The sequence below is a fragment of the Epinephelus moara genome, chromosome 1 (assembly GCF_006386435.1).
Source record: "Epinephelus moara isolate mb chromosome 1, YSFRI_EMoa_1.0, whole genome shotgun sequence".
Taxonomy (NCBI): domain Eukaryota; kingdom Metazoa; phylum Chordata; class Actinopteri; order Perciformes; family Serranidae; genus Epinephelus; species Epinephelus moara.
Window position 1 is genome coordinate 40,439,695 of NC_065506.1, and position 25,478 is coordinate 40,465,172.

The following is a 25,478-nucleotide window of genomic DNA, read 5'->3' on the forward strand; positions in this document are numbered from 1 at the left end:
TATCAAACAAGAATCAGAGGCTGTGTTGTATGAAGATGCTGTTAGCTGTAAATTCACCACCTTTGAGTAGAAAGCAGAAGATAACGTACTCTCAGAGCCTGTCCGGTCATAGCCTCCTCTCTTCGTCTTGACAGCTGCTTATACTGAAGAGCAGCGTTAAAGCAAGGAGTGCTCAATCCGTAGCTAAATCTGGGGATCGAAACATCCCCAGAAGTAGACTGCACACTGATTGACAAGAAAAAAAAAGAACAACTACTTGACTTGAAGAATCTTAGTCGACTGAGGAGTCTCTGGCCGATAATTCGAGTCTTCAACTTTCAGTGGGCAGCCCTAGGGTAGACCATGTCTTTATAGTAATGTTGCATTTAATGCACTTACTTCTGCATATGAGAGACACAGGGTTTCCCACACTTGTTTTTTTTTTTTTTTTTTTTTTTTGTGGCAGTGCGCTTCAATATCTTCGCCACATTTTGATTTTCTATTTTTGAAGCTGGTCCATTAATTTGTTGTAATATATATACCGTTTGGTTATTCAGAGCACCACACTCTCAGAACACAGAGCGATGTATGCTTTTGTATGCTCTGTTTCCTATAACTCTGATTTTAGTCTTGTCTATTGCTTTTCCAACCTACTTTAGATGAAACTGCACACTCCGCGGTCCAGCGCTAGGTCTAAACTGTGTAACTGCTGCAACTCACCTCTGCAGCAGCTCCATCTCTAATCCATTGATCTGATCAGCTCTGATCGATCAATTCTCCACCCTAAGAGTCAAACTCAACAAACTGCCGCCCCCTGTCGTCAGCTAATACCACACATAGATTCCAATTCTGTGGGAAACACTGGGATATGAGGTTCAGGTGACGTTTTTTTGAGTTCTTGCCAAAGGTTGTCTCGGCCATATGGCACACACAGCCGAGAAACATGTACAATCGCAGTATAGACACATATAATTAATTGAAGGTTGACTGTCTTGCATTAGGTAATACAGTGCTTTCATATTTTTGTTTTGTGACAAATGAATGTTCGAATATTTTTTCAGAAAGGGTTTTGAATATGCAAACCCGTAAGAAGGTGTTGTAGTCTGCTGTGTGTTTTCTTAATTAACAGATTTTTGTGTTCTTCAGATGTGAGCCTAAGCTTTAATCTGCATCTATTTCATTCTTGGATTCTTGATATGATGTTAGTTTGGGAATGTAGGTCCTGTGGGTGTAAGCAGTGGAGAGCACTGTCAGCTCGAACAGTCAGTATCTGACCCACAAAACTTTGTCCTGTAAGGAATCATTTCTGTTTTCCTCTGCGGTTCAGCTGCTGTTGGTTTCCTCCAGCGGCTCTACAGTCAGCCTTCAAAGTGCGCTACATTTCCAAGAGGATTAATTAGATTAAACAGAGTGTTTGCTCGCTCCTTAAAGTGTTTGTGTTTTCTCCTGCAGGACTGTGTGGCAGTGTTTTTTGTTTTTTGTTTTTTCTAAAGAGAATAATCAGTCGCATTAAGGAATAATGAAGGGATTGGTGGGCGGTTGGAGCCTGTGGGACCAGGCTGCTGTTTGTGGCTGCAACGTGAATTCACGCAGTGTTGCTTTACAGTGTGTGTGCTTGTTAAACGTGCCCCCCCACCTGGTTTGCACATTGAATCTGCTCTCACCCCTGCTGTGTTTTGCTGCTTTCGCTTTATCAGTCAATCAAACTTTGGTTATAATGCACCTTTCAGACAAAATCAATGCGTTTCAAAGTGCTTCACATGCAATTGACAAAAATTCAGGATGTTAAAAAGAAAAACTGAGGACGTTAAAGAAAATGATGGCTGTATGCTCGTGTTTTTGCTCAAATTAAGAGTAGAGTAAAGATGTACAAGATAGAGAGGGTTAATGATTTTTAAGTAAATAATGATGAAAACCTCTTCTTCATGTTTCCCATTTAGCTTTTATAAACCCCTGCTGTTTGTCAGTCTCGTCGTTTCTGCAAAATCCTTGTAAAACCCCTTAATGAGTTTTCACATTGTGTGTGCCTTTTGTCTATCATTTTGACCTCCAGCCTCTGTTAGCTTGCAGCACGGTGACTTTGGGTTGTTCACAGTGGAAGTGGAATTACCAGCCGTTAAGCCTGAGCAGGGATCAGCTTCCTCTTGCCAGCATCGCCTACGAAGGTGAAACTGGCAAAACTGGCCTCACAGCAGCAGCTTTGTGCAGCAGCCACAGCATTCACAAGTGGTAGAAATGCGCTTTAGATGGGTGTAGAACACTTCTTCCACACCAGAATATTTGTCCAGACATTCGTTTGAGATTATACCTTTTGCCTGTGTGAGGTGGTTGAATAATTTAGTCTGAACAGGGAAGGAAAAAAAACACAAGGAACCTGGAAACACTGGCGCAATTCTTTTAATTAAACCAGGAAAAGATTGTTGTGAAGCAAATGGACTGAGATGTGAGAGAGGGAGAATGAGCGGGGGATGAAAAGAAAGCCGGTGTTAGGAATACAGCGGGGGATTAAAGACAGTGAGCGAGTGTTACAGACCCCTGGCCAGTTTGCTGCTGTAATGAACATTAGGGCTGCGGCATAAATTTAATGACCTGTGAAACAAACAGCGTGGCTGAGACCAGTGCCTCTGAATGCTAAGTGGCTCTATTATTAATACCAGCTCAGAGATGCCACTGTGTAAACACACTGTAAGTCTCTTTCCCCTATGAGGCCCGTTAAACACACGGCGGCCGTGTGTTGGCAGTGCACCGGCTCACCGCAGCTCTCTGAAACGGGGTCACGTTTTCCTTTGTACGTGCAGAATTAATGGCACGTTGCCCGTTAACAGCATACCTGCACTAACTAACAAGAAATGAATAGCATCGCAGCTAATGGCTGTGCAGGTTAGTCACCTTGATAATGAATAGCTTAGTGATGGGGCAGGTGAGCAAGTGGTAATAAATAGGTTCCATGCTGCTCAGAATTTAACAGGCAAGCGAGTACGAATGAATAACACGAGTTCATCCTACGTTGTTTGGTGACATGTCATCAATTTGTGCATGATGAATAGTAAAAGAATAGTGATTCTACCAGCAGGCAAACATAATGTATTTATGCAAGTTGTAATCCAACAAATGGGAAGAAATAATAAGAAAATAAATGGCAAATGAGGCGTGCAGGGAGATGGAAAACAGCTCAAGAATGGTTAATTCATTACCTTTACCTTCATCTCTATATGAATGCAGAATCTGTTGGCAGATTTCGGTATCAGGAAAGCACTCTGGTTCTCGTTTGTAGTCCGAGTAGTATTGACCAATCACATATAAGATAGCTTTGGTCTCCTGCAGGTTAACAGTCCACATGGAGAGGAAAAAAGGTGGAACACATTTGCCGTAAGACATTCAACTATCTAGTTTTTTATTTGTTTTTATTCAAGACTTTGGAAGAGGAAGTCTTGGCCCAGATATCTTGTTATCTGGATATCCGCAGGCTACACAGGAACCCCTAAAATATTGGTTTGTTGCCCCCTGATGCTATTTCATCATCAGACCGAGCCAATGGGTTCCAAGATTCCCTTTACCTAAATGATATAATGTATTCATAATAATTTAAACTAAACCATATACATGAAAAACCCTTGTCACAAACTGTACTCACCCCTGAAAACCTTTCCTTTTTAGCCTGAGTGTCAGACTGAAGCTCCCAGAACCTTCAGTCTGACATGGCTTCCATTGAAGGCGATTTACAAGGGGGAGGGAATTTGATTTTTTCCCTAACCAATCAGTAGAGATCAACGACTCACCCAGAATCTGACGTCATTAGTATCCATGCCTCGGGGGTGCCGAAAACAAGCGAGCATTGCCCGTTTAAAATGTCTCCGTCGTCGTGCACGCCCAGCTGCATCGCCGTTAAATCCAGTTTAGCAGCTTCCTTAATTTGGTCCTCCATTAACGCGAGTAGTGGCGAAATACCTCGATAGCATCGTTAATGTGGTCTGTAGGATCTGTAGCGGTCGCCATTGTTGCTATCCTCACCAGTTACCCACCGGCGTACAGCTTGACATCAGCGTGGCGCTGATTGGCTAATCGCCGGCGTTCATTGGTCCGTCCATCATTTGGACGAGATAAATCGCAAATTCATTGAAGTATGCCAGACCAGTAATGCAAGCCTACTCAGTTGAGTGGGCGGGGTCTATGGTCTGGAATCAGGCTATTTCCTTTTCTGAACACACCACAGTAGTTCCTTGTGGCTGTTTTGAGTTGCCTCATGTCTCACCCAAACTTCCTTTTTGAACTAATAATGTGTCAAATTAAAGAAGCAAAGACTCAAAATGCAGTCGTCATGGGACTCTGAGGCAGTTAGGGAGCAGGTTTGCAGGTATGGGGGGAGGAAGGAGCTCTGAGTATGATTACGAACAATGCAGGCTTAATCAAACGATCCAGCACAGCAGGGAGCACAGGGGAGACTAGAAGAGCCCAGAGCTAACCAGATGTCTGCGACATGAGGAGGGATATATGACATGAGGAGGCTGCTCAAGGCTATAAAATGCAATCACAATCCCCTGGAAGGGTGCCCAAGATGGCTCAGCAACCAGCCAGGGAGTAAAGGCGATCTGTCAGCAGACGGTCCCCTGCTCTCCCCCTGAACCCGACCTCAGGCTACCTGCTCAGTCAACAGAGAAGATGCTAAAAACTCCATGCTGCTGTTTCAGCAGGCACGCAGCAGTGGGTTTCCATCATTATCAACACTTTGGTCTTGGTTACAAAGGGCGGGCACGTGTATGTCTCTGACATCTGAATCTTCCCATCTGTTTGTTTTTTCTTTGCTGTGCTTGTCCTGGTGTGTATGTGTGTACACTGGCAGATCCTGGACTCAGCAGGACTCCATCTTGTTTTCCGTCCCATGCTGTGTCTCGCGCTATGGGGGGATAAATATTTGAAAAGCAGAGGAAGCCCTGTGTCCCCAGCTCCTGTGGCCTGAGGTTTGGCAGCCCTGCATTAGCTGCACCTTTTACCATGGTGACTTTTTTTCTCTACCTAAACATGGATTTCAGCTCAGAGTGTACCGTACTGTCCTGGCCATTATTCTCCGCAGAGTTTGGTGTGAAAGGTCACCAACCTAAGTGCTGCCGCAGCTGAAGCTCAGATGAATAAGTCATACCATCAATGACAACAAGTTTGAATACGACAGCAGAGATGCTAAGTGCTGAAAGGTTTTTGATAGAAAGAAAATAGGTGCAAGCTCCACAGAATTTTCTTGCAAGTTTTAGAAGGAGGAAAACATTAATGATTTAAGGAGGAGTGAAATGGAAAAAGATGAGAATAAATCAGACTGTTCAAGGTGTTACTTTTTGCAATTGGGTTATCCTCTAAAAGCAGTCCACACATATCACTGTGTGTGAGGGTTTTACTATTGTATTCTCACTGCAGATGGCTACACAATGTGCTGCCCTTAAACATTTCTGTACTGGGACTATTCATCATGGTTTTGGCCATCCAGCAGCATATAATTATATTTTAGACATTAGCGTGCAACTTTGTGTCAACAGTTTAGGGAGGCCATTTCTGTTTCAGCATGACAGAATTTGGGTTTCCAAATGTAGAGCAAATTTTAACCAGGTTTTTTGAAAATCTGCAAAAGAAAATGCAAATCTAAGCGCCTTTCCATCCACTATTGTTTTGCAGATACCAGGAGTTGGTTCATTGAGATGAATGTGTGGCACTCACTCTCTAGTCGGGCGCCACTGCATTTCTTTTTGTTTTTTTGTTTGTTTTTTCCCTGCTTTGCTGAAAATGAAGAATGATCCTCAAGCCGAGGTCTACACTGAACTGCGGATTTTGTTGCCTCTAGTGATAAGTAGTCAATTAAAGTTCACCTGACTTGAAACGTATCCAGTGACAAAGAGGTAATGATGTAATGTGAGTTAATATTTAATGAATTTATAATTAAACTGATCATGAGATGGGAGGACATAGCAGATCTCCTCCAAAAGTGAACTTAACATTCACAACAGCTGGAACTGTTTTTCCAAATTGTTTTTTTCTCCCACTCACAAAAACACATTCTCACACACTTCTGCTTCTCCCACTTGGTCTCCCACCACACTATGAGGCCCGTGAGGGAGATGTGGATTGTCTGCGGCGAGCCATCAATCACGGCGGTAACGACAGCTCCATAAACAGAAGGGCAGCCTACCTACTGGTTTCTGCTCAGCGGTGATAGCATTCACGTCGTCCCCGCAGCACTTCCCTTCCTTCCTGCTGACCTCTGCACAGCTTCAGTGGCAAGGACAAGACTCTGCTTATCTGCACTCGCTGACTTTAGACACCCGATGTGGGTGGTAGGAACACCCAGGTGCCTGCGGGGATGTGGTATCGTAAATAAAAAACGGTGGGCAAACTGTGACCTCCGTTCTGTGATCGCTGTCAGGCAAACAACAGACAATAGAAACAAAAGTCAGTCATATTTAGGAATTGTATTTAAAGGAATATGCCAGATTTATGCTGAAGTGGATGTGTTGGACAGCTGAAGGGCTGCGATCAGAGACTGTGCATGAAGATGGACAGCATGACAGCTTGGTCGCTCCCTGGTGGCTCGCTGCAGTATAGGTTGCAAATGCCACCTCCTCCATGTAAGCAGATGGGACATGGGTCAAACTAAAACATCAAAATACACGTCAAATAAATTTTCCCAAAAAGGGTTTCTGTCATTTAAGGTGGTTCTTATCACGCCGATGTATGTTCAAGTGTTCATATTTTTGATAATTTTGGTTTTGATTAGTTATTTGATCTAATAAAAAGGGGGTGTGACATCATGTTGATAGATGTGTGTGCCAGTTAGTGTGGTCATAATCAGTGGTGCTGCTTGCAATTGGGTCGGATGGGTGAATGTGCGACAACTTGACACTGTTGAGATCACAACTGCACAGACTCTGGCTCCAAATGACATCACCAGCGCAAGATGGCAGCGGCCATGTCCGGGATATTTTGGCTTCATTTTTGGAAGTGAAGACATGTTTCATCTTTGTCTACAGTCGTTGGCTGTGAGCACCCAATCTTACGTTTCCATCAATTAACCTCTTGATTATATTCTAGATTAATCACCTTATCTATAAAATTGCCATCACAATTTCCCTGAAGAAGAAGAAAAGCAACAAATCCTCACATTTTATGAAGCTCAAGTCGTCGGAGCATTTTAGCTTTATACATGATTTAAACAATATCAAAATTGTTGTGGATTAATTGTTTGTCTATCGACTTATTGATCACCAGCACTAGGCAGCAGCCAGGTTTACTGTGCTGCTGGATATTTCGTAAACATCTTTTGTCCCCTAAAAGAATAGCATCTCCAATTAACAGTATTTTTAGGTTTATATTTTATGGGTGCGTCTCTCCTTTGTACAGGCTGCCTCCCCATTCAGCTTTGTGTGTTTTGTTTTGTCTGTGTTCCGGCTCTTTGTATACAAACTCATGAGACTAACAATGCCAGTTTGTGTGCTTTCCTGTGCCTATTGTTGCCACTGTGTCTCCGTGCCCCGGCTAGCATCCACTCGTTGTAAGGTCGAGACAATAACCGCAAATAGAGTGCCATGTATCTGCACTGGCTTGACCCCGCGGCCCTTCCTGTTGCCTTTAACACCCTCTCCTCATCCTCCCCCCTTGACCTTCGACCCCTCCAGCAAAGACTGGTTGGCCTGTCATGTCAGGACAAGGCACGGTCCGCTCCCAGCCTTTTGACAGGAATCTGTGAGAACCTGCTGCTTTCTTTCACCTAATCCTCAGGAGGAGAGTAATTCCACACCGAGAAAAACCAATATAATTAAAGCAGCGGTGTCATTTTAACAGCTTGCAGAGTGCTTTATTAATGATGTTAGTTCCCTCTTTATGTGACTTCAACAAGAAAAGCCAACTAGTGTTAAAGCTGTGAAGAGAAACAAAGCCAGGGCACCCTTATGTCAGAAAATATTTACATAATAAGACTATTTTAGTAGCTAGTAGAACATAAGTCGCACCAATGCTGAGTGCCATTTTAAAGGTGTAAAGTATTTGTAATTTTTCATCTTTAACATAAAGTTACTGTGTTCATTCTTGTGTCGGTTCCTCCTCCTGTCAACTCTGATAGCATGATGGTGGCCCCATTAGTGACTTTATTTGTTCACTACTTTTGTGACTGCATTGTGGGACACATGGAGTCTTCTGTATATGGTGTAGTAATCCTTTCTACCTGATCCTCACTCCTCTTGACTGCGCATTCATATTTATGTCAAATTTGAGTTTGAATCCCTTCACACATTTCTTCAGACCTTCACCAGACATCAAATATGTTCATACCAAAGCCACAGGCTGCAACAACCAATCCAAAAGAAGTCCAACCACAAATACCTGAAAGCACATGTGTGCCTTCCTGTGCACTTTCCATTGAGCACTCCCTATAACATCGTAGAGTACTGACGACTGCTGCATTTTAATGGTCTTCGATTACTCCCAAAAGTAGTCTACTAGTCGATTAATTGCGAGAGATTCATTTTTTCACCCAGTTGCAATTATCAGTTCTCGTCACAAATGTCTGAAAGGTGGGACCCACCTGCAGTAGTTGGAATAGGAATAGTTGGAAGAGGCTGTTTACACATGAGCCCTAATGTGATTGGACTAAACCCAACAGCAGGATTGTCTGAGCAGTAGTGTTTGACTGCAGTAACAACATGACTGCTTTCTTTAGGAGTAGCAAGACTGGTTTTACAGATGTAAGAGTAGTGTAGGTCATTTGGAGAAGAGCAGAGCCAGTATGTAGAGTCTGTGTGTGCATAAGGAGTGTGTAGTAGCGCAAATGAGAGTGACAGCAAATGGCGTGAAAGCAGACAACAGTAAGCGAACAGTGAGGAGTTAAAGTTTAGCTGTGAAGATATCAAGTAAATGTGCAGTAGAGTTTACTAACAAATGCTGCTGCTCCTGAAGACCAGCAGAGGTTTCTCATGCCTTGTCTATCCACAGCACACCCACCTGCATCTGAAACCACAGATCAAAGATTAGTTGACAACTAAGCACAGTGCTGACTAGTGATTTTGATAGTTGACTATTCTGTGAAACCACTATAACAGCTTGTAAATAAGCATTTTAAAACATTGCAAGAAGAAGAAAAAGATGACAGCAGCTGTGCATGCAATAAGGCACATGTATGGTAGCCTGAACATAGGGGCTTAAAACTGCTGCTTATTAAAAGACAGCAGTGATACAACTGCCCATGTGATGTCATTTGAGTCAGCGTTGATTGGGTCTGAAAACTACAAGTTTTAAAATGAAAATATTCTGGGGGTGTGACCTGTGAGAAAAGTGAGCTTACCAGACCTCTGTAGTCTGTTGTTCATCTCTGCTGCAGGCTACATTGACTTGTTAGTGGTGGAGTTGTATTATGGGTAATATTGGCGCCAGGTTTTGACATTTTGACAAAGGAGATGACTGTGTGGAATAAAAAAGGGGATACGTCTGGTTTCTGCTGCATTGATTTTGTTTTTTTGTTTATGTTTATGGTGAGTCTGACAATGTTCCAGCAGTGAAATGTGAAGGCTAACATGATAAAGCATTTCCTGCACAAGAATGCAGTGTGCGAGAGTGAAATAATGGACTGTGTTTTGAATGGTAAATGATTTTGGACACGTCTGGCTTTTTGTTAAAGTAAGAAAGAAGGGAAGTCTGAATGCCCCAACTCTAATGTCAACCCCACCGGCTAATTTATGTCAAAGCTTCTCGATTTGTTCTGGGTTTTCTTTTTTGTCTCTCTGTTAAATTCCTGTTTGTGTCTGAAAAGTAACAGACCTTCAGCATTTGGCCTGAATTGGCACAAAGACTGGCAGAGGCCAAAACACACAGTGGTCCTTTTTTAATAATTTTCTTTCATCTCTTTTCTGCTCTCAGTATTGTGTGTCATAAATGAAAGTTTGAGATGTTCAAACAGCTTTTTCAATTTTATTTATTTATTTTTTTTTTCAATTAACTTGCAGACCCGGAGCTGTAGTCTTTGTGTTGAGGAAGAAAAGCAGTAAGAGGTTGTAGCTTTGAAATGGCCTGGAAGACGCACCTGTGTAACCGAGTGCGTTCTTTCGATTTTCGGATCACCTTGTCCTGTTTGAAATCCAAAGAAGAAAAAAAACAAGGGTTTCCGCCCCGATCTTGGGAGCAGAGCTGGGAAATGAAACCTTGCCTGTCAGTTATTGTCACTGAGGAAAGCTCACTTATTTCCCAGAGATATTATCCTCCCCCTGCCTTGCTTCACTCCCCCCTCCCCCCTCTTACATTGTTCTCCAGGATCAAGTTCATGGAGGTCGGGGCTGGTGGAGGGTAATGGGACCCTTGTCCCTGTGTCTCAGAGCAGGTTGAATGGGTCTCGGCCCCAGCCCCCATACAGGTTCTCTGAATAGGACCCCTCTTTTTATTCCTCAGATCTCCAGTTTCTTCAGACCTGCCCAGCTTCCTGTCAGTATATATCCATATTTCAAAGTGTTTTGAGTCCATGTTCACATGTAGACACATCAGTGTTCTTATAACATCAAACCCCATCTGGTACATCCACAGGCAGCTTTGTACCAGCGTAACTGCAACAAACACTAGTATATTTGTGATAAACATCAGTGGATGTTATCAGTCAGGGTCTGGTGGGTTCTATAACTGACTGTCAAGCCTTAAAACAATGACAAGGGATATACCAGGAAAAGAAACACACAGTACTTCAGGTATCGTGAGCTCGTCTCCACCACCTGTGGTTTTTGCTAATTTGGTGACAAACTTCATTTGTTTAGAAGTGGTTTTTATTCAGAACCAAAGCTGTCCCAAGGCACCAATTTTAGTTTAAATGACTTGCATGACACCTTGTTTCTATATGAATTGTATTCTTCTATTTGTTTATTTTCGGGAGGTAGAAATTTAACAAACATGATGATACTTACTGCAGTCTGTGTGATGCTTTCAGGCCAATCAGCTCAGGGTCGGATTTGTCAGAGCACAACCAGGAATGGTTGCCTGAAAACGCCAGACCAATTTGCAAGTGCAAGTTAGTCTGGAACCTGGAATTTTTGCCATCAGAATTTGAAAATAGTACTTTAACAGAAGGTTCCACATCAGCTGCAGCCATCTTGGTTGTATTTAAAAAATCCGATGCAAGCTTAGTTTATGTTCACTAGAGCAGCGGTTTGTTTTTTTACAAACTTGACACATTCGCGAGTCACTTGCGGTCCATTCAGAATGGACCCCCGACCCACTTTTGGACCGCAACCCACCAGTCAGGAACCACTGCACTGGAGTGTTGCCGGTGCATGGGTGTGCCAGCCAAAATGACATCATCATGTATTTTGCGTAAAGCGTAAAGGCTCTGCAAGTAATCAGTCATCATATCAAGTCTTCCTCATATTAGACTAACAGTTGTAACTGGCCTATGCCAGACTACAGGATTGGTGCTTCTAGAGGTTTAGGGGTTTTTGCATATTTCAGATAATTATTTTGGTAAATCTGGTTTACAGAAATGATTACAAAGTGTAATTAAATGTTGGCAGTCCGGAGTCCTGTAAAGCAACCTTAACCTGTCAGATGCAGAGGCATTTTGCCCATGGGTGTCTAATAATATGTCCGGTGGTAATGAGGGGGTAAATGTGCAAAAAAAATAATTTAAAAAATCAGTTAACCTTGTTCACACTGTGGTCTGTTAAGATTTTGCTGTGGTTACATGTAAATAGTTTTCTCCACTTGGTGCCACAGTATGCTCACTATGCTACAGACACACAGACAATTTATTGTGTTTTAAAAAAATTTCACACTTTGTCAGTATTGATTGCCCTCACCCCATGACAGGACTCGGGACAGATGAGATGCATGCACACTGAGTCACTGAGTCACACTTCCAGACAGGCACAGTTACTGTAGTCTTTGATGGCTTTGATGTCTGTGCTAATCCAGTGTATCTCCGGCTGCACAGAGAGACAGAGTGTGTGTGTGTGTCTGTGTGTCTGTGCGTGCGTGCATGTGTGCGTGTGTTGAAGGAAGGGGGGTTGTTAGGGAGGAAGTCTCTTAGATGTAATGATGGCAGGGGATACACTCTGACCATTTCTGCTCTCATTTGATTTCCTGCTACAATGTTGGGCACTTGCCCTTTTCTCTTCCTTTTTTTTTCTCTTTCTTCGACTCACCGTGTCTCTCCGTCTTCACATGCACTCAGACCTGCATGTAACGGATTGCTGGAAGCTGCCGGGTCGTCGAGAGCAGCTGTGTTTGCTGCGAAGCGTCTACTGGCTGATGCAGCGGTTGTTTTACATTAGCGGCCTGCAGGTCAAACTGCAGCTGGCTGCATCTCAGCGTGGAGACGAACCCTGGGGAGGGAGAGAGTGTGTGTATGTGTATGTGTGTATATGTGTGAGAGTGAAACAACCCGTCCCCATGGTTGTAGCCTTTCCTAAGCGGGCTAAGTCTGGTGGCTAACCCTTAGCGCCTCTGCGTTTGGCAGCATGACTGCAGCGAGATTAATCCATTCCACACTCCATCAGTCACTAGGCACAGGTTATTAGTGCTGGGGCGAAGCCGAGCACACAAACACACATACATACATACACACACACTCTCTAACATACACGGCCCCTTCACCCTTGTGACTTCGCCTTCTACCTCGTCCCCAAAGTTTGCAAAGGTGGCCTTGGTGTTGAGAGGCCATTTGTCAAAACCCAGCCAGAGTCTCCACTTGGCTCCTTTTAATAAGGCTACCTGGGCTCTGGGATTACACACACACACACATGTACACACACACACAGGGCATGCACTCTGCTTTGCACATACTCATACAGCTCTGAGTGTCAGGTGGTGCGTCCCGCGAGGCTTATAAAAGTCCCATTAACATGGCCCTCCTCATTGGTTCTGACAGGTTGATCAATTAGACCCCTCCCCCCACTGACCCTGGGGCCGCTCTGACTCAGAGGTCAGACACGATGGATCGCTGGACCTGCACACACATTCTCTCTTAACTCCCCCTCTCTCTCTTTCCTGTTATCTCTGGGCTGGTCACCGTGCAGCTTGTTCGTCCTGTCGTGTGTTTGGCGCCAGGCTGGTATCCCAGGGTGCAGCTGTTCTGCAGCTTTTAGGTGGAGGATCATACTTTACCTAAGACATGTTTCGATCTTATCTCTGCTCTCAACACAACCAAAACACATGCACAGTGCTGTGAGGAGTCGGCCTTTTTCACTTGTTAAGGGTTGAGTTTTTGAGCTTTTTCCTGTTTCTTCTTTTTATTTAACACTGGCATAGCTTTTGTACGTCACATTCATGTGTTTTTTATGCTCTGCTTCTACACTGTGTTCAGACTGGGAGATAATAAAACAGTTGTGTTGACACTGGAAAATCTGCAACCTGAAAACTGATCAGGAATCAACATGAAATTTGTTTTTTTGTTTTTTTTAATCAGACTGATAAGCAGAATCATCATTGCATTGGTAGCAGTAAAATCTTATCAATTCCCATGTCTATTGTGCAGACTTTTAAATGTTTAACAGTGCAGCCTGTAGAGGATGCAATCAGGCATTTTAAGACCTTTGTTGGACAGATTTTAAAGCTTGTTGCAGAGTCTGAGGGGGAAATCCTCATTCAGTTTTTGGCCTTAAGAAATAAATACAGTCAGGCTCTTACAGGTGTAGACAGACAGACAGACAGTATTGGCCTCATCTTTCCCGCCTGAGTGTTTGTTGTGAGGTCTGTACTGCTGGGTCTCAGGTGTATGTTGAATGAGGCACAACCAGAGGTGGCTGAGAGAGTCTGCACCATGTTTGGTAAACAGTCTGCTCTGCACAGGGTAAATGAAGGTACCTGTGTTCGTGTTTGTGTAGTTCAGGAACAGGGTAAAAAAGAGGCTGACCTGAGTGTGTTAAACAGGAAGAGGACAAAAAAGCATTTGTAGGGACAGCCGGTGAATAAACAGGTTAGAGGGAGGAGAAAGAGAAGGATTGAGCAAAACGATCAGTGGTTCAAGATCTTTACTGTATTATTTAATTCAGAATAGGTCCAAAGAGTAGATCAAACCAAGTCACACAGTTCATGAATGCCAAAGAAGCAACACAAACATATTAATTTAGCAAATGGGGGTCATGTAAATGCCAGGTATAAGACAAGACCATGTTCAGCAAAATGCAGCACAGATGTACCCACATACTGCTTTGATATATGGAAGATTATAAAGACCTGTGTAGAGGTGTTGAGTGGAAACAATCAGCTTCAAAATGGCAAGAAATCTGATCAAATATGGACCAGCAATTATTATGTTGTCATATGGCTGAAGTTAATATTGATAAGAATGTTCTGATACCAATATAGCTCACATTGTGGTAGAGCTGCAGCGCTCAATCAGCTAGTCAGCTAGTTGTCAGTTAATAAATTGATCACCAACTCATTTGATAATCAGTCGGTTTTTATTAAAGAAAAAAAAGTCAGAATTCTCTGATTTTAGCGTCTTTTTTTTTTTTAATATTTTCTGGTTTCTTTACTCCTCCATGACAGTGAACACAATATCGTTTGGTTGTGGACAAAACAAGACATTTGAGGACATTGGCTTTGGGAAACACTTCTCAATTTTTTTTATTTTTTTTCTGTCATTTTATAGGCCAAACAACTGATCAATTAATAGAGAAAATAATCAACAGATTAATTAACAAGGAACAACATTATTAGTTGCAGCCCTACAATGTGGTGGTAAGGGTCGGCACAATCAAACATAAAATAATCAAATTGACGTTCAACTCTTTCACATGTAAAACCAAAACTTTAACAGCTTATTTTGCTGTAAATTACAGTTTGCTTGGAATCACTGATGTAAACGTGAGCATATAGCGATATGGCATGACCACATTATTAGAATCAACTGTAAATTGGCAAATGATAGTCATGACTGTCTTGTGAAGCTCTCAATTGTTTTTATGTAATCTATGAATTATGTGGTCTTTAAAATGATTGTTAAAAACATGCATCAGTCTGCAGGGTCTTCAGTGTGTTAAGATCTGAGATTTGACAATTATACACTTCCACTAGAAGATGATAAAAATACATCAAATTATCGCCCTGCCCTCCGAGGTTCTGAGATGATTTCGGGGTCAGTGACACAAAAACGTCAGAGAACCTTTCGCCTTCAAACAGCCGAATCAGTGAGGTGTAAGAAAATTGTTAAAATGATCCATTAAGTGAGGGAGGAGTCGGATTAAAAGGCGTAATGAGATGAATGAAGCATTCAGTTTGTGTGTCTGTGTGTGTGTGGTGTCTTGGGGGGGTATCATAGCCCGTCTAGGGAACCAGAGAGAGCAGTTCGGGGGAGCAGAGGGGTTAAGAGCGGTGTCACGCCCAGAGAGACGCTGCGCCGCCGTCCTAATGATGTCCACCGGCCTAATTGAATATTGACGTTCTGCACACGAGGGCTAAATGGCTTCTGTCTGCTTCACCTCCGCTGCCGGCCAGGGCTGCAGTTTTTGAACCTTTTTCCACTGTTTGATTCCCAGAGGGGGGTTGGAGGGGTGATTGTTAAACGTCCCTGTTACCATGGTTACGGTCTTTTCGTCCTTTTTTTTATCCAGTGTTTTGTTTTTGTGCCGCTGTTTGAGTCAAAGAAGGTTTATTTTTTTATAGTTTCTTACAAATTACAGAGTTTTCTCAGAGCTTTGATGTTGTTCTTCCTCAACTTAAACACCTCCTTCCGCTGGCGTGAGCACAAACGCACCGCAAACACGTGACGACATCTTTCCACGTCTTCCCTTGTTGTTTACTCCTCCTCCTCCTCCTCTTTTTATCCTTCTCTCTGATCCTCACCTCCTTCAGCCTTTTTCTTTTTCTCTCACTTCTGCTTCTATTTCTGTGATGGTGTTTTACTTCCCACTGTGCCTGCCTCCAGACGCTTCTCCTTTGTTGCCACGGCGACGCACTCCAGGTGGCGAGTGTCAAGGCAAGACTGGGCTCCAAATGTAGTCTGATCACAACACACACACACACGCATGTACGCACACTCACACACATGCTGGTCTGTATATACGCACTCTGAGAACAGACTGAGACACTGGCAGCGTACATTCTGTTCAACACTCACATCCTACTCAGATGCTGGTGGACGTGCACTCTACCCACTACACACACACACACACACACTGAGCAGTACAGTATAATAAAACCTGTGTCACAGCCACACAGGAAACAATCTCTCCTTTATGTGACCGGGATGTCATTAATCTTGGCGGAGGTTAACAAATGCACTTGCATGGAAGGTATATTTCATAGGCAGACAGCCGACAATGGGGCCATTGTGGCGTCGAGCTGCAGCGCCTCGCTCTGCATTCAGTCAGGACCTTTTGGTTGGCTCAGGATCCTCGGCTCATGTCCGGGGTTATGTTTCATCTCCCAGATGAATGTGTTTATGCGGGAGAAAACATGTGAAACATGGAACAAAATCAACGCTCCAGCTATTTATTTATTTTTTGCTGCCTGCGACCACGATTTATTTTTCTGAATCGGGGGAAAATAAATGTGTTCGGCCATTTTTCAAAGTTTGGCCTTGTTGCTATTAGTCAAAACTAGAGCCAGACAAATATCCTGCCCGTGCTTTCTGTGTGCAGCCGGCCGACCAGGCCAGCTCGGCTCTGATTCACTGCTTTCTAAGTTTCTCCGCAGCAGCAGCAGCAACAGCAGCAGCAACAGCAGCAGCAGCGCTATTTCCATCCATGAAGTGGCGAGTCTTCCCAGTAATCCATTAGACTTCCATTAACTCCGATTTGTGTGATTAGTTCTAATTAATCAGTTCAGTCTGTGGCCTTCACTCCCCTGTGCGCTCCTCACATTTCATTTTTAACCTCATTTCTCAGCTCTCCACCGAGCGAGAGAACGAGGCAACGACTGAGCGAGCAAATCAAAGAGCGAGCTTCAGGTCTGCCGCTGCCGCCGCCCCGCACAAACACTCAATACTGCTCAAGCACCAGACCCCAAACTGGCTGAGCCGGTGCTTAGACTGCATTATAATGCTCTTTTCTCTCGACACGCTGAATTGATGGGATTTTTTTGGTGTCTTATTTTGAGCAGAGATACTCGAGGAGCTTGGTTGTGTTTTAGAACGAACCAGGAGGGATTGAGATCTCATGTTTTACACATCTTGAGTCTGCTCAGCTCTGGTTAGCCCCACTCGGCCCTCCCGTGGAACAGTAAGTATTGATTAGAGCCAGAGCGTCCATCCCTCACTGTAACAAAGCCTATTGATGTTTGTGGAGCACTGATTTCCCTTCGGTCAGATACCATCCGCAGCACCATCGCTAAGTGACTGGAAGCTGCTCCAAAGTCTGTGGTCTGTCCCAAAGTAACCTGGTGTAACAGAAAATCATCTTTTCATCAGCGACTGTGTGCTGCAACACTCAGATAAAAATTAAAAGATTTTTTCTGGGCTTGTTGCAGTAGGTCAGCTTATATACTGAGGTATTATGTGGTGATAATCTATCTTCCTTTCCTCTGTTGTCAGCCTTCTTCTGCCATTACAACTATTGTGATAAATGAAGGCTCAATTTATCAACCAGCCTCTACTCGATTTCTTTTTCTCCCCTCGGTTTCCCCGCCCCCGCTCCTATATCTAACCTCCGCACGGTTCGCTTTATTTCTTCATCTGTTTTCACCCCCCCTGCATCCATCCACCCACCCATCCATCCATCCCTCATTCCCACTCAGCCAGATCGAGGCTTTCTTTGTGTCTGCTGGGGAAGGCTGAGATGCTGCCTGTCACCCCGGAGCCGCAGACTCCCATCCAGGCTGCCGGAGGTGGCCCGGCTGCTGTCAATCAATCTGCAGGCTGTGTAGCAGAGGGGATGGGGGTTGACACATGATGTGGCTCCCTGCTGTTTAGAAATTCACTTTTTTTATTTTCTAGAAGGCCTGCGCAGTCAGTCGTATAGTTTGGGCTTCTTAGATTAATTAATCTTGATGTGGCTCTTTAAATTTGAAGCTCTCGCACTCAAACATCAAACACTCTATCATGGGCAAACACTCTGACCAGTCGCAGGTGTTTGTTTCAGGTTTAAACATTTCATGCATTCCACTACTGTGGGCACTCTGCAAGTATACAGCAATATACTGGAATTGAGCATCCTTTTTTTCCATGCATCCTGCATCGTCATTACGCTGGGTTCCATGTGTAAAAAACCACAAGATTTGTGCTTTCAGATATTGTTTTGCCCAATTTAAAACATTCCTACTCTAGTAGACTACATTATGTGTCATTATTTTACCACGTTACCCTGTTTGCAGCACAATCAACTGTAGAAATACAGTATTTGTATGTTGTGATTGTTTTTGACTGTGATTTATTTGCATTACTGCTGACTTAAGGGGCCGTACACATGCTTTGTCTTTTACCTCCTGGAAAAGATGAGGTCTTGCCCTGAGTGCCCACTCTCAAGAGCGCAGGGGCAGGCTGCGTCTAAGGTCGCTAAGCAACTTTAACAAGCACGGTATCATAGCCAGTTTACCTGAAATCCTGAGTGCAGAGCTGATCTTCTTCCAGGTGCTGTTTATAAGTTTGTAGGCCAAAAATATTGTCGTGGATCAGATGTAAAAGTCTGGATAGCCCCGCACTAAAATAATTAACTATTTCTCCATATTTGCCACACACTGATATTTACGGACGATGGGAAAGATATCTGTCTGGTTGTTTCTCGTCACATGGCATGCGGTGAGCACTGCTGCTTTCTAAAAGTCAAATGTTGTTAAACGTTGTTCATCAAATAGGCGCTCAGGAATGCGTACAGCATTGCTCTGGCTTTTGAGCAGGCCCGCCGCGCTTCTACATTTAAAACGAGATTTTAGTTTGCGAAAAACGCATCATGTGTACATCTCCTAAGACTTCCTGCAGCTGCTTCACAATAAGAACCACAAGCAGTTCTATTCTCTCGAAACCTTTTACAGTGAAGCAGCAGCAAGTGTTACATATTTTACATATTTAGTTTGGTAGACAGAAAATAGTTCCTACATGAAACTGCTCACAGCAAGGTCTGTGGATTGAAGATGAGAGAGAGGTGGAGTGCTGCACTTTGGGTCGGACCAGTTTGAAAAAAATATATTAAAAATCAGGTGCTCTTCAGTACAGGATGACAAAATGAATCAACAGAGAGAAAGGCGTTCAAAAAAGAAGATGTCAAGTAAGCCACAAAGAGGCAGACTGAGGCACTCTGATGGTGATAGGAATAAAAATCCTTTATTGTAAGGGATGCCAACGCGTTTCAACCGGCATGGTCTTTTTCAGGGTAGTGCTGAAGGTTTGTGGATTATCTTGAGTAACCGGGTCATGATTTCTGGCAAGAAACATTGCTGTTGAGTTTTTAACATATATTTTTATGCGTGCTTTGAGTGCCACCTAGTTCCTTACATATTGGAGAGAACGCAGACATCTCTACAGCCGATATCTCCAACACTCAGTCTAGACTGATAAACAGCACTACAGCTAAGAGGAAAAATATATGTTTTTGATTTCGGGGTGAACTGTCCCTTTAAAAACAGATTCTGGAGAAAGTTGTAAAACTGTTTATGTAGAGACTTGAGTAAATAAGGACACAGGAGCGAGATAAGAAGCATTAAAACAAGGCTCTCTTGCTGCTACTAAGAAACAGCCTGCTGAAGTAAAGGTGCATAAATCCAGTAATATATTTTTTCTTCCAAATATCAATTTAGCTTTATGCTATAATCATGGTGGAGTTGGTCTCCTGAGCAATGTTAATGTGCTCTCTCTCCCTCTGTCTCTGCAGGACTCCGTGGTTTAACGGCTGGGGGTTCAACCTGCCTCGGGGTCAGTCTCTGCTGGATAAATGGAACCTCGTCCCTGAAGGCATCGACATCCTGATGACCCACGGACCTCCGCTCGGTGAGTCCAATTAACCAATCACAGCCCCTCATCACCATATCTAATGAGGTTGTGCCTCATTATTCAAAATCTGTATGAAGCCACTGGAGGCGCCACAGCAGGCGGTGTGTGTAGATGTGTTTGTACGTACACTATAGTCACAACTGTTTCATCTAAATCCAATCCTGAACACGGTCTGATTCAATATTTGGGTTTGACTTTATGAAAAAGAAAATACATATTGTTTGGATTTTTTTTTTTTTTACTCCACTACAGACTGATTCAGTTTTCCTTCTAGTTGTTTGGGTTGTTTTTTGTTTTTGTTTTTTTCCTTTGCGCTCTCCATCTGGCTTTATTGAGTGATTTCCTTCCCTCTCGCCTACGGAGGGTTGCTGCTGTTGCTGCTGTGGCAGCCGCTGTGGCCGTTTGATTGCATGGAAACTCGATTTTGCACCAGTGTGACAGACGCTGCAAACGATTGGAGAGAGACCATGGGAGGGGAGAGCCGAGCTGGGGGGGAGGGAGGCATTGAAGATGTAGGGTGGCTCTCCAAAACTGGAAAACACAAAATGGGAAGAAAAAAAATCTGGGTTACACGACCACGCTAGAAATATGAAGAACGGGTTTCATCTGCCAGAATGTGTTTAGATTGCTGTTAAATTCAGATGAAAAGGCAGTGAATGAACAGTGTTCAGTTATTTACAGAGCTGAGTATCAAGAGGTGGTTCTGAACTAGAAAAGGCTGCCAATATATAAGAACGGGGGATTTGTTAAAAGATGTACTTGTATCTGACCACAGTGAGAGATCAACAGTTTAGACAAGCTTCACACAAGTCAGCAGTGATATTGTAATAAATGAAGTCCAATATGACGAAGCATCTCCTGCAGCCGGAAACTGTGTTCTTTCAGGTTGTGCATAGCAAGACATGAGAGAATATCCATCCCTTATTTGCACCTTTTTCACAAAAGAATCACAACCTACTTTAACATTTGACTGTAGAATGACTGTAGGAAGCATTCACAATAAAAGACAGTGATAAAAGTACAGAAGGTACAGTAAATTAGTATTAAAACCGTCATTAAGTCAAATTATGCCACAGGAGTCAGAACCAGAATTTCATAACAATCAGATTCAATTGGAATCAGTGTCTCTAAAACTTAAAAGGTAGCTAACGGTCTGTGTACTAAACTGTATCAGTACACGGCTTTGTTGAATATGTGGATCTGATTCTGGTCAGTTGAGATATTCAACTGTCTGTTATCACTTAATAGCAGACGAGTGCTTTGAATTACAGACTGTTGTCATGGATGCAAGATCATCTTTAAATCAATATTTTGCATCAAATTATTGATTTCCTTTGTAAGTGGCCTTTTAATAAGCGAGATAATGTTCAGTGAGCTGCTCATTATTGTGTCATGAACCCCTTCAGGGTGATTCAGGACCTGCATTACCCTGTCACTTTCTTGTAGCTCACCTACATGACTCATTGCAGGAAACGTTCAAGGTTATGGGTTAGGTCATGTGTTACATTTCTGTACATCCATTGCTGACGACTGGTCAACTACACCAGGACTGTGCAGTGAACTGAGAATTTTAACGCGTCTGTTTGCGTAGGTTTCCGAGACTGGGTCCCCAAGGAGCTGCAGCGGGTCGGCTGTGTGGAGCTGCTCAACACGGTGCAGAAGAGGGTGCGACCCAAACTTCATGCCTTTGGAGGCATTCACGAAGGTACTGAGAATAAGATTAATTAAGGTCAGAGGTCGGGAGGGTCTGAGCTTTAACCTGACATACAGAGGAATCACCTCAGATCTCTCTCTCTCTCTTACTTAAGCTTTTTGCTTTGGTTCAGTGATTAGCCCCGTCAGTCATGATGGACACTGTGTTGTCCAACTCTATATCAACAAAGGACCAGCGTACAGTCTGCTGGAGAGTAAAAATACGTTTTGTTTTATTCCTTAAAAGAAATCGTCACCTACCTTAAATTAGTCCCTTCAGCAAATTACAAATTCATGCACTCAGTAAACATTTTCCTTTCCCCTAATCCTACAACTACTTAGTTACTTAAAGCAATAGTTTGGATTATTTTGAAGTGGGGTTGTATGGGATACTTATCTATCAGTGTATTACATAAAGAAGATGGCGGTCAGCACGCATCCATTTTGGAGAAGCAGGCTGAAGTTTGACACAGAAGCAAAGCAATGCACTGCCGTGGACAGAGGGTAGCAACAAGACATATTGTAGTTGCTTTTAAAAAGTTCCACCTAAAAGAATTTCAATATCAGTTTAAGCATACGTTATATTTAGAATATTTTTACCGGTTTACCTTACCGTCAGACAGTTTTCTGATGGGGAACTGAAGCCATTACATCACTCTCTTCAAAACCAGACTCCGTTGAGAAAAACAGTGATTTTACACCACTGCCCCTGTCAGTTAGGTTGTTTGTGTTTATTATATGATTATATGATTTTACTGGTTTTGTTAATGGAGTCTGGTGGCTTTGACAAGAGCATACAGTAGATGGGAAACCACAGCAGTTAACGACTTTCCAGAACAGGCTATCTGACAGAAAGGTAATGCGGTGAAAAAATTCTCAATCTAGGGTACATTTAAACTGTTATTGATATATATATATTTTTAGGTGGTTCTTTTTAGAAGTGTTTTGTTGCTGCCTCCTGTCCACAGCAGTACATTGCTTAGCTTCCGTGTTGGCACACGCACTGCCTGCTTCTCCAAACAGTCCGGTGTGCCGACTGACATCTACTGAATGTAATACACTGAGTATGGTTAAGTATTCCACACAACCCCACTTCAAAAAATCCGAATTATGCCTTTAACATTAATAGAATGATTGTTGATAATCTGCACTTTGCACTAAGTCATTACATCGAAGCAAACTCACATCCCGTAAAACTCTTTTAAGGGAAATCAAAGATAACATGACATCTTGTCAAGTAGCCAAAACCCTGTATTAAATCAAAGCTATTCAAGCAGTTATTGCCCAGACAAAAAAGTGGAATAAATGTGATAAATGAAGACAAGAGAACAAATTGCTGAACCTGTGGAAAAAATGGGTATATAAAGCACACAAATTTGAGATTTTTGGGAACAGTTCATCAGAAACTTCCTCCCTGATTGTAAAAATTTGGGGGTGACTGAATGTTGCCTGTTGCTGACACCTGTTTCCCTCCTCAGGCTACGGGATCATGACAGACGGCTTCACGACGTTCATCAACGCGTCGACCTGCACCGTCAGCTTCCAGCCTACCAACCCCCCCATCGTGTTCGACCTGCCCAACCCCTCCAGCTCCTGAGACCAGAGGACGGGGGTGGGGATGGTCACGGGCTCGATAAACTACTTTTTTTCTATAAATATGTCAAGTTTAAAAAAAAAAAAATTCTAAGTGTTTCTTTGCAAACTTTTGGTCTTCTCCAAGCTGTTGTTGAGATCGAGAAGATTTGGAGACGTGGGGCGGGGTGGGGAGTTTGTCGGGGAGGGTTAAAGGAGAATACCGGTGTTTTCTGTTTTTTTCTTCTAATCGTGCCAACAGTGCTGGTTTCCCTCTGAGGTTTTTGTTTTCAACACAGTCAGCGTAGTTGCAGATATCAGGGTTTGTTTTCCTCCAGAAGGAGAAGAGTGTTTTTCCAATCTCGTCTGTCTGAAAAAACAACTGCCACATTGCGAGGTAATCCATGAAGAAACTTTGTCTTTTGTCCTGATTTCATCCTACAGAGTTCAGCATTTTTATATCAACGCTTCTCAGTGCTCTGCTTCCTGTTAATCGCCTGTGGCCACGGAAAGAAATGGAAACTTCATCCAGAAAATAATCCTTTAAAAATCCGTTGCCTTGATGATTTAAGTTGATGATGTCTGATGACGCAGTTGGAGTTATTTTCAACATAACAAGCTTGTTTTCTTGAGATCACAAATCAGTGTGTTTTTGGGTTGCAGGAAAATACTTTGTATTTTTTTTACATTCCTAAAATATCTCTTGAATTTTTTTTTTCATGGTCACAAAAAATATAATTTCACCATCACAAGAAAACATCAGGCTCAATCCAAATGTCCACCCTCTGGACATGTGGACTTCAGTTGTACGTACTGTGATGTGTTCACTGTCATCATGTAAAGACTGCAAGCAGCTGATCGACAGCCCTTGAGTCCTCTTCAGCTTTTTGTACTTTAGTACTCTTACATTTGCATGTCCTTGATCATTTGGAAAGTTTTTATTTAAAGAAAGAAAAAACAAGTGTTAGTCAAACTAATTATGCAATGTGAGATGAATTTGGGTGGCATGTTAAACTGAGCTATGAGTGACGCCGGTATTCTCCTTTTGTCAGAGGGATTTTGTGGTTAAACAATCTTGCTCTTGATAAATATTGGTCAGATCTGTAAGATAAATGATGCTTTGTGAATTTGTACAATTTCTTTGTGTTTGGTTTGCATTGGCCGGACAATGGATGCCATTGTTTTATGTTGTATCATCTGATATTTTGTGTTTAGGTCTTTTTTTTTCTTTTTTTTTCTCGTCAGTTCGTCTTTTCTTATTGGCTGACAGGGACGCTGCCTTAAACTAGCTTTAATGTTCTCAGCTAGAGCCCCACTCTCTGCGAGCTCAGAGAAAAGTCCTTATTTATTACCCCGCAGAACAACACCTGACTAACGCAGGGACAGAAAGCTATCAAATTACAGCCCGAAAAATTAACTTTGTAACATCCCGTTATGGATTTCTGATCTAATTTGGAAAATGTATGTATAAAATATATAAATATATATATTATATATTCATGTTGTAAAACATCTGTACTAAAAGTTGTGTTTGACAAAAAAAAGAAAAAAGAAAATCTGGTGCATTTTTTTCTGTATGCACCTGTATAATTGACCTGTTTCTTTAATGCTCCCATCAGACGCTCTTTCTTTCATGTTTTTTGTATCGACTCTCCCGGTAGGGTAGACATTCATTTTTGGATGAGAGAGGAAAATTTGTCAGAGTCACAATCTAACAGGTGCTGGTTGTTCCCAACAACGCGCCTGCCTAAACCTGGTAAAGTTGTCCTTTAAAGTGTAAATCTGATAGTATTTGTGTTTTATTGCTTTCTTTTTTCTAATTTTGCACTGTGTGTAAATGCAATCTTGCTAGCACAAAAAAAAATGTTGCCAATAGTTGTCTCAACTTTGCCGCTGTAAATGCTCTTTCTGTGCTCTGTTCCTCTCTCGCTCTTTCTCTGATTGTATCCCTCTTCATGGAAATGTTAGTTCTCTCTTTCAGTTCATTGTGATATATTTAGCTGCCTTTATATGCAAATAAAATTGCAAGATTTTTACTTATCAAGCTCTGTCTTGGTGTTTATTTTTTAAGATGTGACCAGATGTTTCAGATCGGCGGCATGGTGGTGCAGTGGTTAGCACTGTCACCTCACAGCAAGAGGGTTCTTGGTTCGAACCCCAGGGTGGAGCAGCCCTTCTGTGCAGAGTTTGCATGTTCTCCCCATGTAAGCGTGGGTACTCCAGCTTTCTCCCACAGTCCAAAGACATGCAGGTTAACTGGTGACTCTAAATTGTCCGTAGGTGTGAATGTGAGTGTGAATGGTTGTCTGTCTCTATGTGTCAGCCCTGTGATAGTCTGGTGACCTGTCCAGGGTGTACCCTAACG

At 42.8% G+C, this 25,478-nt stretch overlaps 1 protein-coding gene across 4 annotated transcripts in view; it reads left to right on the top strand.

The window, feature by feature from the left end:
• mpped2a (metallophosphoesterase domain containing 2a) overlaps positions 1-25,157 on the top strand; it is an 86,032-nt gene extending 60,875 nt beyond the window's left edge. For all 4 annotated transcript variants that reach the window (XM_050043517.1, XM_050043525.1, XM_050043508.1 and 1 more), the window contains 3 exons: positions 19,731-19,846; positions 21,441-21,554; positions 23,020-25,157. In XM_050043517.1, the coding sequence (XP_049899474.1) occupies positions 19,731-19,846; positions 21,441-21,554; positions 23,020-23,138 (349 nt within the window). In that variant the 3' untranslated portion in view covers positions 23,139-25,157. The remainder of the gene's footprint in view (positions 1-19,730; positions 19,847-21,440; positions 21,555-23,019) is intronic.
• Positions 25,158-25,478: the final 321 nt, after the last annotated feature.